Here is an 18366-nt window from a genome sequence, read left to right on the forward strand (position 1 = left end):
AGACTAGAGTTGCTTAAATTTTTCTGAATTTGTAAAGATTTGTGTGTTACACAAAGATGTGATCTATTTTAAGTAATCTGTGTGCTGCTGAGTAGAATGTGTATTCTTTAGTGTTTTGGATAGAATATTCTGTAGATGTTTGTTAAGTTCATTTGTCTTAGTTAGGGTTTTATTGCTGTGAAGACACACCATGGGTAAGGCAGCTCATTTAATTGGGGCTGGCTTACAGGTTCTGAGGTTCAATCTATTATCATCATGGCTTCAAGCATAACAATATCCAGGCAGGCATGGTGCTGGAGGAGCTGAAAGTTCTACATCTTGTTCTGAAGGCAAACAGGAGAAGACTGTCAAAGCCTACCTCCACAGTGACACACTTCCTCCCACAAGGCCACATCTACTTCAACAAGGCCACACCTCCTAATAGTATCACTCTCTGTGGGCCAAGCTTTCAAACACATAAGTTTATGGGGGCCAAACCTATTCAAACCATTCCATTCCACTCCCTGGCCTCCATAGACTTGTTCAAACACATGAGTCTATGGGAACCATACCGCACCATAGCATAACACATTTAGTCCATTCATCTTCTAAAGCATCCATAGTCTGTCAGTCTCAACAATGTTTAAAAGTTCAAAGTCTCTTCTGGATTCATTCAATAGCTTAACTGTAATCCCCTATAAAGTCAAAATTAAAAAGCAGATCACATACCTCTATCATCACAGAATATACATTACCATTCCAAAACAATATACTGAGGAATTCCTGGACCAAAGCAAGACTAAAAGCCGTCTGGGAAAACTCCAAACTCTACATCCCTATGTCTGGTGTGCAACTTTCTGCTTTGTAGACTGCAACTTCTTTCTCTTGGGCTGGTTCCACTTCCTGTTGGCAGCTTTCTTTTGCAGGTATCCCATAGCTCTGGTATCTTTACTTGGGGTCTCCAAGGCAACTTCAACTTCACAGCTTCTTGTTCCAATGCCTGGGTTCTATACATGATCTTTTAGGCTTCCCCAAAGAGCTTGGGTCACATCTCCAGCTCTGCCCTCTATACCATTCTGCTTGACTCCACTCCAGTGCTGCTGCTGCTCTTGGTGGTCATCCCATGGTACTGGCATCTCTAATTCACTGGAGTCTTCCACTGCAACTAGGCTTTATCAATAGCCTCTCATAGGCTCTCTTTATGGTTCCAAGCCTCAACTTCTTTGCATGACCCTTTCAGTCCTGGGTTGTCAACTGCAACCGAGGCTGCACTTTACCAATGGCCTTCTTTGACCTCTCACTGTGCCAAGCCTCAGCTGTTTTCCATGACCCATTCATGCCTATAAAACCAATACCACTTGGGTGATTCTTACACATTACCAAGTCCAGTTGCAGCACAAGGTTCAACTTTGAGTATCTCTGGAACACAACTTTTTTGTGCACTCTGAAAACACTTCCCAGAAGATTTCACCTCAGTCATGCTGGTCTCTTCTAAATCAGTGCTAAATTCTTAGCTCTAGATAACCAGCATTGATTGTCCCAATAGTCCCTTCTATTCTAAACTCTTAAGCTAGAGTCACATGTCTAATGCTGCTGAGTTCTTTTGTTTACGTTCTATTACATTATCACCAGATTTCTATTTTCTAACTTCTTCACTGCCTAAACTCAGCTGTGCTGGAATTTGCTCTGTAGATTGACCTTGAGCTCAGAAATTTGAATGGCTGTCTCATGCATGCTGGCATTAAAGTCATGTACTACCACACCTGAACTTAAACTTTTTTTTTTTTTCAAACTGGGCAGTTTTATTTTCCTTTACAACTTAGTAAATACTTGATGACTGCACATGAGGTAAGGCTGCTCGGTGGTTCAGAAAGACCCCAGGGACGGTGTTTCCTGACAGGGTGTGGTCTTCAACAGTGAGTGGAATGACGTGTATGAGTGACGTCACTGTCAGACCAGCAAGACCGCATTTATGCACCCATCGTTCTCAGGATTGTTGGTAACTTGGGCATACTTTCCCCAAATAACCTTGCCTCCTTGTGTCACAAGGCCCAGCTCGCTCACATTCACTTCAATAACTGTGCCTTTGGTGATCACCCCCAGGGTTGTATATAATGGGGATGATGGATTCTTTTTCACACCGAGAATAGGCAGGCAAAAGGTAGCTTTCAGCTCAGGGTGTGTGACATGGGCTTTTTTGAAACGTAGACCCATAGGCCTAATGAATCTTTCATATTTAGGTGGTTTTCTTGTAAAGCCATCACCAACAGAGCAGACGTTAGTAACCATTCTTTTCCATGCCCTCTTTTTCCTTTTTCCTGTTCGAATAACTTTCAATACTTCTGTTTCTCCTTGGGCACGAACTTTGGGTAGAGGGACCTCCCATTTTCCCACCTTTTCTTTCCGTTTCTGCTTAATCATGTTAGAAAGGACTTTTGCTCTTGACTGGCCCTCTCTGTCCAGCAGATAGGCGGGGACTGCTCCCTGCGGCGTCTTCTCATCATCCTTCTGCTTGGTGTTTCTCTTCTCATGCATCTTAATAGTCTTTTTCATTTGTATTTTCTCGGCATGGCGCTGTTTATGGTAGAGCTTAGCCTTCAGGCCAATCATTTTTTTTTGCCTTCTTTGAACGTTCATGGGCCTCCCGACCTTCTTTCTTTCTCTTTTTCTCATGGTAGTCCAAACGATATCCATATCGTTTGTGGTGCAATTCAATATATTCATTTTGTGGCATGATGACAGCCGCGGAGCACCGGTCCGCGACCTCCCGGGTCTCAAAAAACTCTTAATTTCTGGATGTCACTGGTCCACGAGCCTGCCTCGTTCAGCCTGGGACGGGAAAGGCACTTTTTTTTTTTTTAACTGGGAACTTGCTCTGTATCCAGCTCATCTTGGTGTGTGCCACCATGCCTGGACCTAAGCTTTTTTTATGGTGACTACGCTTCAAAATCTAGATAAAAATCTTGTGTCATCCCATGTCAATTTGACACACAATCATATCTCCTTATGTCCAAATGAAAGCAATTACCAGGTCATATAAAATAACTATCCATTGCTCAACTGCAAACACATAATAGCCAGGTGGGATGTTTCCTTGAAGTCACCACTCCCTTAATCTGTTTATCTCCTCAAACGCAGGATTTAGCTCCATTGTACTTCTTCGTGCCTCTTTAATACTTGAACCATACATTTTGTATTTTTCCTTTCTAAGCTTGCTACACTTGATCAAAATATTCTCCATGAAAGTAAACCAGAAAACAAAGTCTCGGCTGGACTTTTCTGAGACTTCCTTTGTCAGTGTAATTAATCTGATTCTTTTCACTTTAGCCTTAGCCTCAGGCAGTCTGAGAATATGCAAAAACATCCACATTCTTCTCCAAAATATCACATGAATAGTCCTAGGGCCCATACTAACATTCTTTCCCCCTGAAACCTCTTGAGCAAAGCTCACCCTCAGCAACAATGTCTTCTATATCCCTACTAGGATGGCTCGTCAAACCCCACTTAAAGCATTCCACTACTTTCTAAATCCAGAGTTCCAAAATCTTCATTCCTCTAAACAAAAACATGTTCAGGCTTATCACAGCAATTCCCCAGTCCCTGGTACAACTTCTTTCTTAGTTAGGGTTTTCATTTCTGTGAAGAGACACAATGACCAGGGGTAGCTCTTATAAAGGACAACATTTAATTGGGACTGTCTTATAGGTTCTGAGGTTCAGTCCATTATCATTATGGCTTCAAACATGGCAATGTCTAGGCATGGTGCTGGAGGAGCTGCAAAATCAACTTCACCCTGTGAAGCCTACCCCCACAGTAACACACTTCTTCCAACAAGGCCACCCCTATTCCAAGAAGGTCTCACCTCCTAATAATATCACACCTATGGGCCAAGCATTCAAACACCTGAGTCTATGAGGGCCAAACCTATTTAAACTGCTACACCTTTTAACGTATGATGTCAATTAATTCTTTTTTAAAACAGATTTATTTATTTATCATGTATATAGCATTCTGCCTGCATGTATGCCTGCAGGCAAGAACAGGGTACCAGATCTCATTATAGATTGTTATGAGCCACCATGTGGTTGCTGGTAATTGAACTCAAGACCTCTAGAGGAGCAGCTAAGTGCTCTTAACTTCTGAGCTATCTCTCCAGCCCGGCAATTAATTCTTATGTTTCTTTTATTTTTATCTCCATGATCTGTCTGTTGGAGAAAGTGGGTTATTGGTTTGTATTTTGTTTTGCTTTGTTTTAAAACAGGATTTGTTTTTGTAGTCCTGGCTGCCCTGGAATTAGCTCTGTAGTCCAGGCTGGCCTTGAACTCAGAGATCTGCCTGCCTCTGCCTCCTGAGTGATGAGACTAAAGGCATGTGCTACCACTACCCAGCTGATATATTAAAATCACCTACTGTGACTTTATTCCAGTAGTATATCATTTTATGAAATTGATTATACCAGTTTGGTGCCTATATGTTTAAGATATTAGTGTCTTCTTGGTTAACTGCTCCCTTGATTAGAATGAGGTCTTCCTCCTTATCTCTTCTGATTAGTTATAATTTGAAGTCTATTTTGTCAGATATTAGTATAGCCATACCTACTTGCTTCCTGGTACTGTTTGATTAGAATACTTTTGCTCATTCATTTACTTTGTGTCTTTTGATTGGAGAACTAAGGCTGCTAATATATAATGTTATTATTAAAGGTGTGTGTTGATCATAGTAATTGTTTTGTCTGATATTGGTGTTGTTTGTAATTCAGTTCATAGAGCCTGTGGTCTACTGGGTTTGTTGTTTTTGCTACCTGTGTGCACTTGCAGTTCAGTGGTGAACTGAGCTGTTTAGAAACAACTTAGTGTTTTGTTTTTTGAGCTCCTCCCTTCTCAGTCCTCCTGCCATAAAGTCAAGACATTAATTATCCAAACTTTTTGTGACTATAGCAGGATAGAAGAGAAAATTACATCAAATAAAGCATTGCTCCTCCAATCAAAGAGGAAGGGGTTTGTCATTCCATCTTAGTTTCCTGCTGTTTCCCTTTTGTTTCTACTGCCAGATGTTTGATTCAGGCTAGCCTTAAAAGAAACAGGAAAACAAAAAAAGACTAGAAAATAAGATTTTTGAACACTCTCTTAGTTTCTGAAAATCTTTTGTCATTCCTCCAGCCAGAATTAGACCGGTGCTTCTCTTGGAATTTTCCTTCTCCCTGCAAGTGAATAGTTTGGGGTTATATTTTTGCATTGTGTTCTTACCGGGAAATATCAGAAGAACAAGAAATGCTGATAATTTGAACTAATAAACAGATCACTGATCCTTGAAAAAAAAAGAAATGCTGATTTCAGTATTGTATCAATGTACTTTAGGCCCTAGACTTTATCCATCTGACTGCTTCTGTTTACCTTTTAGAATTAGCTGTATGGTGAACAATATATTCTCTTATATTGATGACGGGAGGAATGTAGCCTGAGATACTTGCCTCTTGGATAGGAGTGAGAGCCCATGGTCACTTCTCCCTCTCAGTACTAAGACTCTACCCGGTTTGGCTTGAACCCGTGTATGCTTCCTCAGTCTCTGTAAGTTCATATATACATCAGTCCTGTTGTGTCTGGAAGACACTGTTTTCTTGGAGTCATTTAGCACCTCCCCCTCTTAACAGTATTTCTGCATATCTTCCTGGGCCCTTGGGGATGGAGACATCCCTTATAGCATTGAATATTACAAAGTCTCTCACTGTCTGCACATTGTTCAGTTTTGAGTCTCTATGTCAGTTCTCATCTACTGTAAAAAGAAGTTTCTCTGATGATGGCCGAGTAAGGGACTGATGTATAGATATAGCAGTATATCACTAAGAGTCATTTTGTTGTCCCATTTCTTTAGCAAAATAATAGTAATAGGTTTCCCCTAGGCCATGACTTGTCTAATATCAGGTTCTTGGCCACTTTAGCAATATCAAATATTGGTTCCAGCTCATGAAGTGGGCCTCGAATCCAATGTTTTTTAGCAAGTGGTTAGTTATTCCCATAGTCTAATGCAACAGTTGTAGCATGGTCTCTGGCATGCACTGTTGTAGGTCACAGAGTTTATTGCTGGGTAATACCTTTCTCCTCCAGTAGCAAGCAACCTCCCAACACCATGAACACTAGTCAGTATGTGTGTGAAGCTTCTAGTTAGGTTCCAGCTTGACTTCTCTGTAGTACATATATAAGTGCTATCTTCACCAATAAGGGCCTTACTGTCAGGTTGTGGAGAGCAACTCAGTAGCCTTGGCAGTAGCCTGGGATGTTTGGGAATCCCTTTAGTAAACAACAAGATTTAACCCATTATTGGCACTGGAGATTTTTCATGGTGGCATGTCTAATTGGGACATCAGCTCTTCAGCTCTTCTACCATTTGGTAGCTACATCTAGATTCCTTTCTCCTGTGTATGTGTGTGTATGCACACACACGCGTGCACACACACACACACACATATATATATATATATGTATGTATGTATATATATGTATGTATATATATACATATATATATGTATAATGTACATATGATACATTGTAGGAAGCTTCTATAGTAGTAGGCTTCCATATCATATGTTTTTTCAAAAATTCCTTTAGTATTATTTGATCCTCACCACATTCCCTCCTATACCCTTCTCTCCCATGCTCCTCCCTATTTAATCCCCTTATTTTAGTTTTCCCTTTTTCTCTCCATAACAGTATATGTTGCAGGATTTTCCCTATCCAATCACATTAGGGCTGTGGGAGGTTTGTGATTGGACAGGAGAAGGGAGGCAGAGTGAGGAGTTGAGGAGACTGAGAGAGTGGTCTGAGGAGGAGAGAGAACCATAATGGAGGCTAACGTGGTGTTATCAAAAGGTTAGAATAAGCCAGGCGTGGTGGCGCATGCCTTTAATCCCAGCACTCGGGAGGCAGAGGCAGGCGGATTTCTGAGTTCGAGGCCAGCCTGGTCTACAAAGTGAGCTCCAGGACAGCCAGGGCTATACAGAGAAACCCTGTCTCGAAAAACCAAAAAAAAAAAAAAAAGTTAGAATAATTGGCTCTGAAATTATTGTATTGGCATCTTGTAAATTGTGTTATTATTGATACATAAATCTGATTGGCTAATTAAGTATTAAGAGTCATGATTCTACCGGGTAATTAGGTGTTGAGATAGATGGCTAACCAGGAGTACGTGGGACATTGTGTGAAAGTGAGAAGAACTCGGGGCCCTGGCTAAGAGATGGCCCCGTGGGAACCATGTGGCCTCACAGGGCTGGCAAGTTGGCAAGCCGAGAGACTGAGCCAGTGAGATCACCTGGCGCAGGGGCTAGCTCTAGAGAGTTGTTGGCAGTGGCAGGAGCGAGGCCCCACTAAGAGTTGGCGGGTTCATTTTTTAATATTTCCTGTAACAAGCATATTCTATTTTCCCTTTCTTATGAGGTTTGTTCCTTCCCCATGATCCTCGCTATGAACGTAACCTCTGTAGTTATTCAGATTGTGGCACATGCATCGAAAGCTTAGATGCTAACATCCACATATAAGATGAAACAATGGGAATATAGCCTGAAATACTTGCTTCTTAGTTAGGGGTAGGAAACCATGTCTGTATTACCTCACTCAGGGAGATTTTTATCTTCTTTTAGTTCCATCCATGTACCTGAAAATTTCATAATTTCACTTTTCTTAACAGCTAAATAACATTCTGTTATGTAAATGTACCACATTTTCTCTATCTTTTCTTTTGTTTATGGACATCTGGGCTGTTTCCAATTTCTGACTATTATGACTAGAGCAACAATGAACAGGGACAAGCAAGTATCTCTTTAGTAAGATACAGTGTTGGTTATATGTTCAAGAGTATTAGAACTGGATGTTGAGGTCCAATCTTCCTAAGGAACTGCCACACTGATTTCCAAAGTGTCTGTACAAGTTTGCAGTCCCACCAGCAAAAAGGGAGTGTTCCCCTTATTTCATATCCTTACTAGCATGAGCTGTCTCTTGTGCTATTGATCTTAGCCATTCTGACAGGAGTAAGATGTCATCTGAAAGTAGTTTTGATTTGCATTTCCATGAAGAATAAAGATGATTTCTTTCTTTTTAACATCTTATCATATTCTATTTTTGATGGTGCCTCAAGTTACCCATTTTCTATAGATAGACTTTTGAGTTTCCAGTTTGACAAATTTATGAATAAAACTATTATCAACAGTTTATGTATTTTAGAAGATATACAGTCTCATTTCTCTTGGGTAGGATTGCAATATCATATGTTAAATGCATATGTGATTTTGTAAGAGACTGCTATACTATATTCCAAACTGTACCAATGCCCAGTCCTACTACTAGTGTGATAGAATTTATTTCACACTATCCTTACCATTGTTTAATATTAATTGTCTTTAATTTTAGCCTTTCTGGTAAATATGTAATTATGTCACATCATAGTTTTGTATGTTTAAGTGATTTTGGTTTTAATGTTCATGCCTTTTGAAATAAGAATTTCATTTTTATGGAGTTTTCTAAGGGTATAATCTACAAACTAGCCAAAAACCAAATGGGCATTGTATCTGTTCATTGTATAACTTATAATAGCCAAATTTGAAAAATAGACTAAATGTTAGGTTATAAGTGATTATGAGTATGATATATTCACAATAATAAAATATGGAACCATTCAGACATCAATAGATTAGTAAAATCAGCATCAGGGTAGAAAGTTACACATATAGTACCAACTGTAGAAATGAACATGTATTAGACTGATTATATTTAGTGGGGCATGGTAGTGCCTACCTAGAATTCCAGCAATCTAGAGGCTGAGGAAGGAGGGCCGTGAGTCTGAGGCCAGTTTAGGCTACATAGTAAATTCCAAGCTAGGATGGGCAACGAAATGAAATTCTATGCCAATAATACATCAAGAGAAGGGGAAGGGACACAGTTCTTTTTAATGACTATGCTTCGGACTTCTGAACAAGATGGCTGCATCAGAGTGAGCCAGTCAATGAGAAAGCCAAAGTAAGAAAAAAAAAACATAGCCTTTATCTCAAAGAGAGAAATAGAGAAGAGCTTCAGAAATCCAGACTGAAGGAAAGGCCATCCAGAGACTGCCCTACCTAGGGATCTATCACATCTGCAGACATCAAACCTAGACAATATTGCTGATGCTAAGAAGCTCTTGTTCACAGGAACCTGGTATAGCTGTCTCCTGAGAGGATCTACAAGAGCCTGACCAATTACAGATAAGGATGCTTACAGCTAACCACCTGACTGAGCACGGGGTCCCCAATGGAGGAGTTAGAGGAAGTAACTGAAGGAGCTGAAAGGGTTTGCAACCCCATAGGAGGAACAACAGTATTAACCAACCAGGCCCTCCAGAGCTCCCATGGACTAAACCACCAACCAAGAGTACATGTGGAAGGACCCATTGCTCTAGCTGCATAAGTAGCAGAGGATGGCCTTATCTGGCATCAGTGGGAGGGGGGCCCTTAGTCCTGTGGAGGCTTGATGACCCAATGTAGGGAGATGCTAGGGAGTGGGTGAGTGGGTGGGGGTAGGGGAGCACCCTCATAGAAGCAGGAGGAGGGAGGATGGGATAAGGGGGTTGCAGAGGGGAAACTGGGAAGAGGAACAACATTTGAAATGTAAATAAACAAAATGACCAATATAAAAAAAGAAATCCATGAAGGAAATTCAAGATTACCAAATAGGTAAAAAAGCAGAGGAAAAGAAGTACTTCAGTGACAAAGAAAATTGCCTTAGCCTTCCAGGAATGGTAGTACATACCTTTAATCCCAGCACAGAAGCAGGGACAGAGATGAGCCTAGAAAATACCCTGGAAGATATAGAGAAATGGATCCTATGCAGGGGACAGAATAGAGTGCATGCCGTGGCACTGACAGAGACGTGCAGATGCAAGAAACGAGACCAGAGTGCCGCAGAAGCTGAATGGATGAGAAACAGGCAGGAAAGACCCCAAAGCTAACAAGAGCCACTCCAAAGTTGTTCCCAGTAACCATTAGCAACCTCCAGGAATAGGAAGACGAAGAATGAAAACTGCTGTGCTTCAGAATCAGAGCAAAAGCCACCAAGCTGAGCAGCCTCTGCAGAGTGATGGAAATGTGCTGAGAGTGGAAAGCTGAGACTTTCTCTACTTGATAGCTAGCACCTTGGCAGATGGAGCAGGAGGAGTTGTGTTCTTCACAGGAAGTTGGCCACCTGGTAGATCTAAGGAAAACACGGAGGACAGGTTTTCTCCAAACCAGAAGGAAGCTTTGACTAAGAGTTTAATACCTTCTATTTCATTTTATTGTTTCTGTTTTTATACACTTTATTTTTTTAATCTTTTATTTCTAATGTGTGTGTGTGTGTGTGTGTGAGAGAGAGAGAGAGAGAGAGAGAGAGAGAAAGAGAGAGAGAGAGAGAGAGAGAGAGAGAGAGAGAGAGAGAAAGTGTAAGAGTGTGAATATTTACCCTTTTAGACCCCTGAACATGTATACTAGGGTAACTTGTATATTGTGAGTAACTTGTATACTTGTTCTACTGTTTTTTCTACCTCTAACCCACATAATCTTCTTGCAACTCTTTCTTCTCTAACACTCTACCTCACTAGTTCCCTACTATGCTATTTAAATATATTACCTGTTCCACAACTGGGGCACAAGTATTCTTATCTCCAACCCTTACTAGGAAAGTAAGTCAGGAGGACAGTATATTTTCCTTCAGCTAACTGCATCTACTGTCAAACTATCATGATTTTTACGGCAGTGGATTTCTATGAACTCCACTAGGAAGACGTATATAAAATAAAACAAACAGGGGCCGAGAAGATGGCATCAAGTAAAACACTTGCTGCATAAGCATGGGAATCATATTTCTAATCCCTAGCATCCATATAATAAAGCTAAGAATGACTGCATGTTCTTAAAACCACAGCAGTAGGTAGGGAGAGGTGTAGAGACAGGCACATCCTGGGAGTTCATTGGCCACTCAGCCTACCCCAAACTGCCAGCTTCTGATTTAGTGGAAGATACTGTCTCAGGGCAATAAGACAGTGATAAGAGAAAGAGAATAGATATAGTCCTATGGATTCCACATTTGTGTACATGAGTGTGCATACCTGCACACTTACATGCATGTACCACACAGAGACAAGTAAAAACAGTGCAAAAGAAAAGACTACAAACTGGAGAGCATACACACTCCAACAGATATGTAAAACACAATAAAGAAACTCCAGAAACATGAGACAGTACTTCACTACAACACTTCTACAGGTATTCTCAAAAACATGGAAAAAAGGTAAACTAGTTGAAATCCCAGAAAAGGTTTTGGCAGTCCTACATTTTGAAAGGATCAGCAACCAAATAGAGGACTTGAATAAAAGAATAAAAATATTTAATTCAAGACACAAACAAAAAAATTTACAAAACCAAGAATCAAAGTGGATGGAAGAATCAGTAACTTAGATGAAAAATTTAAATCATGGGGAGCAAATTCACCAAGGAAATCAAAATGCAGAAAAAGAACCAAACAGAAATTTTGGAAATGGAAAGAAGCAATCAATCACTTATATTAAAAACAACATATAAAGAAACAACAGATAAGACAAAGAAGAAAAACAAGTCTTAGGGATGAAAGACAAGGTCAGGGCAATGATATATACACATTTGTATAAAGAAAAAAAAAATCAACAAATCTGACCAAAACTTCCAATAGACTGGAATATACTCAAGAAACCAAAGAAGAATCTGTTGCAGAGAAGAAGAGGCTGAGATAAAATCAAATGGCTTACACAACATATTCTATTAAATTATAGCAAAGAATTTCACAAACATACAGGAAGAAATATACATCCAAACCACAAGAAGTGTACAGAATCCCAAATATATACAAATAAAGGAGAACCTCTGCATGGCAAGGTCATACAGGTATCAGATAAACAAATCTAAGGAACAGTACTAAATGCCATAAACAAAAATCACAACATAGTATCCGGAAGCAGAAACATCAGAATAGTGTTTGACCTATCATCAGCAATTCTAAAAGCTAGGAAAAACTAAATACCAAATTACCAACAAAACAATATATCAAAAGCATTGAAATTAAACAACTGTCAACCAAGATTGGTATAATCAACACAATTACCTATTAAATATATGGAGAAATACCTTTTCAAAACTGTCACAGATGGCAATTCATGATCACTAAGCCAGAACTGTAGAAAAGGAACACTGTACAGAATTTAAGAAAGTAGAAATTTTCACACATGAGAACACAAGAAAGAATGTATTTCATGAAATCAATAGATGAACATAGGAGAACTGAGGTCTCAGTCATGTCTAACACATTAAGCAAGCAAACATCTGTACTACCAGGGCAGAAGACCAAAGCTACCAATGAGAACACAAAGGAAAGTCAGAAATAATAGCAAACAAACCCTCTTCTACTGTAGTGGTCTTATCAGTTAAAAGACAGAGGCTATCTGACAGGATTTAAGAGCAAGATTCAACTACCTACCAACTTTAAGAACCTCATATAACAAGGAAAGACTGAAAGTAAAAGGCTAGATTCTAAATTTCCAATAAAATAGAAGCTGTAAATAGAGTGATATAGCAGTTCTCATATCTGATAAAATAGATAACAAACCAAAACTTGTCAGGAGAGCTAAAGAAAGCTGTAGGGTGAATCAGAAGGACATAATTATTGTAAATATATATGTACCAAATCATGGGAATTTGAATTTCAAAATTTTACATTAAAATGCATAAACACATATAGATAATTTCTGATACAATAGCACTGGGAGATTTCAATATCTCACTCTCATACCTCAATAGTTCTTCCTAGTTAAAAATCAGGGGAAAAACCCCCAAACTTCAGAACTAAAATATAACATAGATCAATTAGATTTAACAGATAAAGTACCTTTTTTTCTCATAAGCACATGGAGCCTTCTCTAATATTTACCACAATATAGGCTGAAAAACAATATTTAGCAAATAAAAATCTGAAATAATTTCTTGTATTGTATCAGTTGTGATGGCTATTCTCGGTTGTCATCTTGACTATATTTGGAATGAACTACAGCTCAGAAATGGAGGGCACACCTGATCTAGATCTTAAGGCATGAAGACAATATGCCTTTGATCCAGATCTTAAGGCTGAAAGACAAAGGCTTTTAATTTGGATCGTGAGGTGGGATAACATATGCTTTTGTTCCAGATTTTACAGCATATTCACCATGCTTATAAAGATCTATAATGAAAAAGAATTAAAGAAAAGCTAAGGTCCAGGCATGGTGGTACAGGTCTTTACTCCCAGCACTTAGGAGACAGAGGCATGGAGATCTCTTGAGTTCAAGACCGGACTGGTTTATAGAGGAGGTCCCATGACAGCCCAGTCTTCAAAGACAGGCAGTAAAGGAAACCATTGAGTAGAAAGTTGGTGAAGATGTAATTGAACAAGGGGAACTTGTTCCAGCCTCAGCAAACAGAACATGGCAGCTTTGGTAATGTGGCTGTGGCTTGAGTCAAGAAATCTCCCTCAGACTAAGTAAAGAAGTTGCTGAGGCCAGATGTGTGGCAGGGGTGATCTTGCATGGAGGCCCAGAGAGGCCATTGCATAAAGCTGTGAACATGAAGCCTGAAATGCCTCGGAGATAAGATGTTAGAGATGCCAGAGCTATGGTATACCTTCTGAGAAAAGATGCTAATAGGGAGTGGAACCAGCCAAAGAGAAAGAAGTGTGTTGCAGTTGATAAAGATATAAGGAGTTAGAGATCTGAAAAGCTTTTTGACATCAGACATGAGATACAGTATCTGGAGTTTGCCCAGCTGGTTTTTGGTCTTACTTTGCTCCAATATTTCCTTACTATGCTCCTATCCCTACATTTTGGAATGGTAATCTATATCCTGTGTCATGGTATGTTGGAAGTGTGTAATCTACTTTTTGGTTATAGGAGATTACACTTAAGAGATTGCATGAATCTCAGAAGAAACTTTGAACTTTACACTTTTAAACATTGAGTCTGTGATAGACTATGGGGACTTTTGAAGTTGGACTAAATGCATTTTGTATTATGTTATGGCCACTAGCCTATGGGGGGGGCAGGGAAGGGAATGTGGTGGTTTGAATAAGTTTGGCTCCCCCAAAGACTTCTGTGTTTGAGTGTTTGCTCTATAGGGAATGGCACCATTAGGAGGTATAGCCTTATTGGAGAAAAGTATGCCCTTCTGAGAGGAAGTTTTTCACTGTCAAGGCAGGGCTTTGAGATCTTAAATGTTCCAGGTACACCCAGTGTGAAGAAAAATCCAGTCTCCTATTTTTTTGGATCAAAATGCTGAACTCTCTCTAACACTATGTTTGCCTGCATGCTGCTGTGCTTCCCGCCATGTTGATAATGATTAAACTTCTGAATCTGTAAGCCAGTTCCAATTAAATGTTTAACTTGGTCACAGTACCTCTTCGCAGCAATAGAAACCATCAGACAACAGTGGAATAAACCTAGAAATAAACAGAAAATCTAACCTCAGAAAATACACAATACTTGGCTAAGAAACAATATACATTTGTGTCATAAGTGAGAAAGAAAATTAAAAATTTTTAGGATCAAATGAAAATAGCACAGCATATCTGGGACTCCATCCATTCAGTCCTAAGAGTAAAACGTAAAGTTATACATGGCTTGCATTTTAAAAATCAGACAACAGCTAGGTGGTGGTAGCACAGGCCTTTAGTCCCAACACTTGAGAGGCAGAGGCAGAGGCAGAGGCAGGCAGATCTCTGAGTTTGAGGTCAGCCTGGATTATCAAACTAGTTCCAGGACAGCCAGGGTCACACAGAGAAACCATGTTTCAAATAACAAAACTAAACCTGTCGGAGACCTATCAGCATGGCTCAGTGTATAAAGACACTTGCTGTCAATATAGTGAACTTAGTTCAATCACTGCACTCATGAGATGAAGGAGAGAACTGACTACAAGTTGTCCTCTGACATCATGTATGTTCATATACATGCTAAATAAATATATGATTTTTCAAAATATCAGATATCTCAAAAAAAAAGAACCTAATGATGTACCCTGAGACTCTAGAAAAAGTCAAACCCAAATGCCCCAGATAGCAAGAAATAATAAAAATGGAGGTAGACATTAATAAAAATAGACGCTAAAAGAACAATACAGGGGCTGGAGAGATGGCTCAGTGAATAACAACACTTGGTGATTTTATTTGTTTGTTTGTGTGTTTGTTTGGATTATTTCTTTATTTTGCCGAATATCTGGGTTCAGTTCCCAGTACTCACATGGCAAGTAAGAACCCTCTGTTACTCCAGTTTCACAGGATCCAACACCTCTCCTTCTGGCCTTCATTGGCAGTACACATGACATATATACGGGTAAAACACCCATACATATAAAATAAAAACAATGAAACTTTTAAAAATATTTAGAATTATCAGACAAAACTTTGGTTCTTTGAAGAGATTGACAAGGGCTGGCCAAATGGCTTAGTTGGTAATACTGCTTGCTGTGAAAGTCTGATGACCTGCCTGCACATGCTCCTCAGACCCACAGTGGAAGAAGAGTTATTCTCTCAGAGGTTGTCCTCCATATACATGCTGTGTTGTGTTCATGCACATGTGTATGTTAAAAAATAAATAAGTAAAATTTTTTAAAAAAGTATATGTTTAAAAAATTAAAAAGGAGCCCATAGTTAAGAGACTTTAGATATTTTTGAGAGGCTTTGAGTATTTTGGAGAGGAATCAAATGTTGAAAGAGACCTTAGATGTTTTAAGAGACTTTTAAAGTTAAGTATGTTTTATATTGTGATATCAATATTAATATGAGATCTTGGGGATGAACAAGAAAGAAAAGGTTATGGTTTAACAATGATACATTTATATGTCAAGTTGACAAAGGGTTAATTGTCATTCATTTTATGTCAAATTAGCACAAGCTGGAATAATTCAGTTAAGAAAATGCCCCCACCAGATTGGCCTGTGGGCAAGCCTATGGCACTTTCTTTGATTGATGGTTGATTTGAGAGGTTACAGATTACCATGGGCAGTTCCATCCCCTTGGCTGGTGGTGCTGGGTTCTATAAGAATGCAGGCAGAGTAATGCAAGAGAAGCCAGCTAGTAAGCAGCACTCCTCCATGGCCACTACATCAGCTGCTGCCTTCAGGTTCCTCCTGCCTTTAGTTCCTGCTCTGATTTCCCTCAGTGATGGAGTGTGATCTGAGAGTTGTAAGATGAACTAAACCCTCTCCTCCCCACATTGTTTTGGTCATTTATTTTAGCAATAGAAACCCTACAGCTCCCACACCAGGAGTCTGGAATTAGGCCTGTAGGTGCACAGATGGCAGCCAACAGAGAGAAGGATGGGAGAGGAAAGGGCCAGTCAAAGATGAGTCTTTTTTGTTTTTGTTTTTGTTTTTGTTTGTTTTTTTTCAAAACAGGGTTTTTCTGTGTAGCTCTGGCTGTCCTGGAACTTTGTAGACCAGGCTGGCCTCAAACTCAGAAATCCGCCTACCTCTGCCTCCGAGTGCTGGGATTAAAGGCATGCGCCACCATGGCCAGCTAAAGATGAGTCTTGATGAAAGCAGGGTCTAAGGCCACAGATCTCGAGCTAGGTCTTTGGGTGTGGAGGTGGTTACACCAGGAGGAAGGGAATTGGAATTTTGAGGAAAGGGGTGATGGGAAAGGAAGAGACTTATCCAGGCAAAGTGTCTCAAAAGCAAAGAGAGTTCATGGCCATGGCCTAGAATTAGACTTGTGATTTGCAGATGAGAGAAAAGGGAGGAAGGGATGGGAAAGAGAAGAAATGACTGACATGTTAGGGATTTACATATGAAGATTGTTGAAGGCCACATGTGTGGAACTAGGCTTATAGGTTTGAAGGTGCAGTGGATTGGGAGAAGGGCATGACATTTGTTTATATTTTGTTTTTGAGACAGCATTTCACTGTGTAGCCCTGGATGGCCTGTAACTGACTATATAAATTAAACTGGCCTCAAACTCACAGAGATCTGCCTGCCTCTGCCTCTTGAGTGCTGGAATTAATGTTTTTTTCCTACCTGATCTTTTGCTTTCTTGGGTTTCTTTAAATATTTTGTTTCTGTTATCATTTTGACTTTCAATGTGTATATTGTATGAAAAAGACACTCTTGTGTTGTTTCTTTTTCTGAAAATCTGATGTTCCAACATCCAGTCTAGGACAGAAGACAAAATAGAACGATTCAAGAAAGCAGTTGAGTACTATTCAGTCACAACCAAACTCTCTTCACTGCCAGTGGGTCCTTCCTTTCTAGGTAAGGCTTCCAGCTGCTCTTAAATTGAGTTTATTCCTTAGGGCCAGAATGGAACCCCTTGTTTCTGCTGGTGTCCTGCCTTTTCACATTTATAGGTGGGGGGGATAATGCCATTTCCCTAGCTTGGGCTTCTAATACTAACCCTCATTGTGACCTGGTGCATATAAAAATAGCCCTGTCTTTGGCAGCCAGCTCAATTTTAACTTCTTCTATTCCTTGCTAGTGTGTGATCTCTTCACTTCACATTTGTATGTAGGGTTATTACCAGATTAATTACCTTGTACAGGATCCCTAGTATGCCACATATTCATTCTACCAGTATTACACCAGACAGATGCTCTCTCACCACAGAAACTTCATGTCACTTACTTTCTTGATAGAAAGACTTTGATTAATTGTTGCCATTATAAATTTGACAGGTTTATTAAAGTGAACTGGGAACTCAGTTCAAAGGAATTAATATTGAATATATCATCTAAGGAACAGCTTGTGAATATACCCGTACATAATCTCAGTCTCATGCGCCCAGTTTAGATATCTTGAGGGTGTCAAAGACAGTGTCAAGAAATCCCACAAGGTACAAAAAGCCAGATGTGTGGAATAACCTGTGACAGCAGATCAATGAGTTGTAACTTTTTACAGTGTTAGGGATCTAACCAGTGGCTCTGTGTATGCAGAGCAACTGACCTACCACTGTTCCACATCCTCAGATCATAGACTTTATAACAGGCTTTTTAATGCAGTGATGGTTTAACACAATGTAATAAATATGGTAAAAATGATTAAGATTGCTGAAGCGTGGCACTTCTCTTGGCTTCAGGCTTTCGAAATAATCGACTTGGAAATCCTCCCCTTCCACGGAATCAGATGGGCCCTATTTCTCCTGGAAAGCCAATGGTAAGCATTTATTGATTATATATTCATTAAGGGGATTAGGATCACTTGCTTATGTTAGACTCAGACTCATTCCTGATTTTTATAATCTGAATTGAGGAGTTAGGATGATTCAGAGTTAATTAGACTATGCAGGTTTTATTGTTTGGTACCTTGAGGCCAGAAGACTATTGAAAGAGAGCATCCAAATTAGT

At 39.6% G+C, this 18366-nt stretch overlaps 1 protein-coding gene and 1 pseudogene across 4 annotated transcripts in view; one reads left to right on the forward strand and one right to left on the reverse strand.

Annotated features, from left to right (window-relative positions):
- Fam120c (family with sequence similarity 120, member C) overlaps nucleotides 1-18366 on the forward strand; it is a 131621-nt gene that overhangs the window by 69220 nt on the left and 44035 nt on the right. For all 4 annotated transcript variants that reach the window (XR_003953004.1, XM_011247802.3, XM_030251275.1 and 1 more), the window contains 2 exons: nucleotides 17179-17278; nucleotides 18099-18175. Coding sequence is in view for 3 of the 4 variants with exons in the window: in XM_011247802.3 (XP_011246104.1) it covers nucleotides 17179-17278; nucleotides 18099-18175 (177 nt within the window). In the remaining variant the exon portion in view is untranslated. The remainder of the gene's footprint in view (nucleotides 1-17178; nucleotides 17279-18098; nucleotides 18176-18366) is intronic.
- Nucleotides 1876-2656, reverse strand: Gm6451 (predicted gene 6451; annotated as a pseudogene).

The sequence above is a fragment of the Mus musculus genome, chromosome X (assembly GCF_000001635.26).
Source record: "Mus musculus strain C57BL/6J chromosome X, GRCm38.p6 C57BL/6J".
In the NCBI taxonomy this organism is placed as follows: domain Eukaryota; kingdom Metazoa; phylum Chordata; class Mammalia; order Rodentia; family Muridae; genus Mus; species Mus musculus.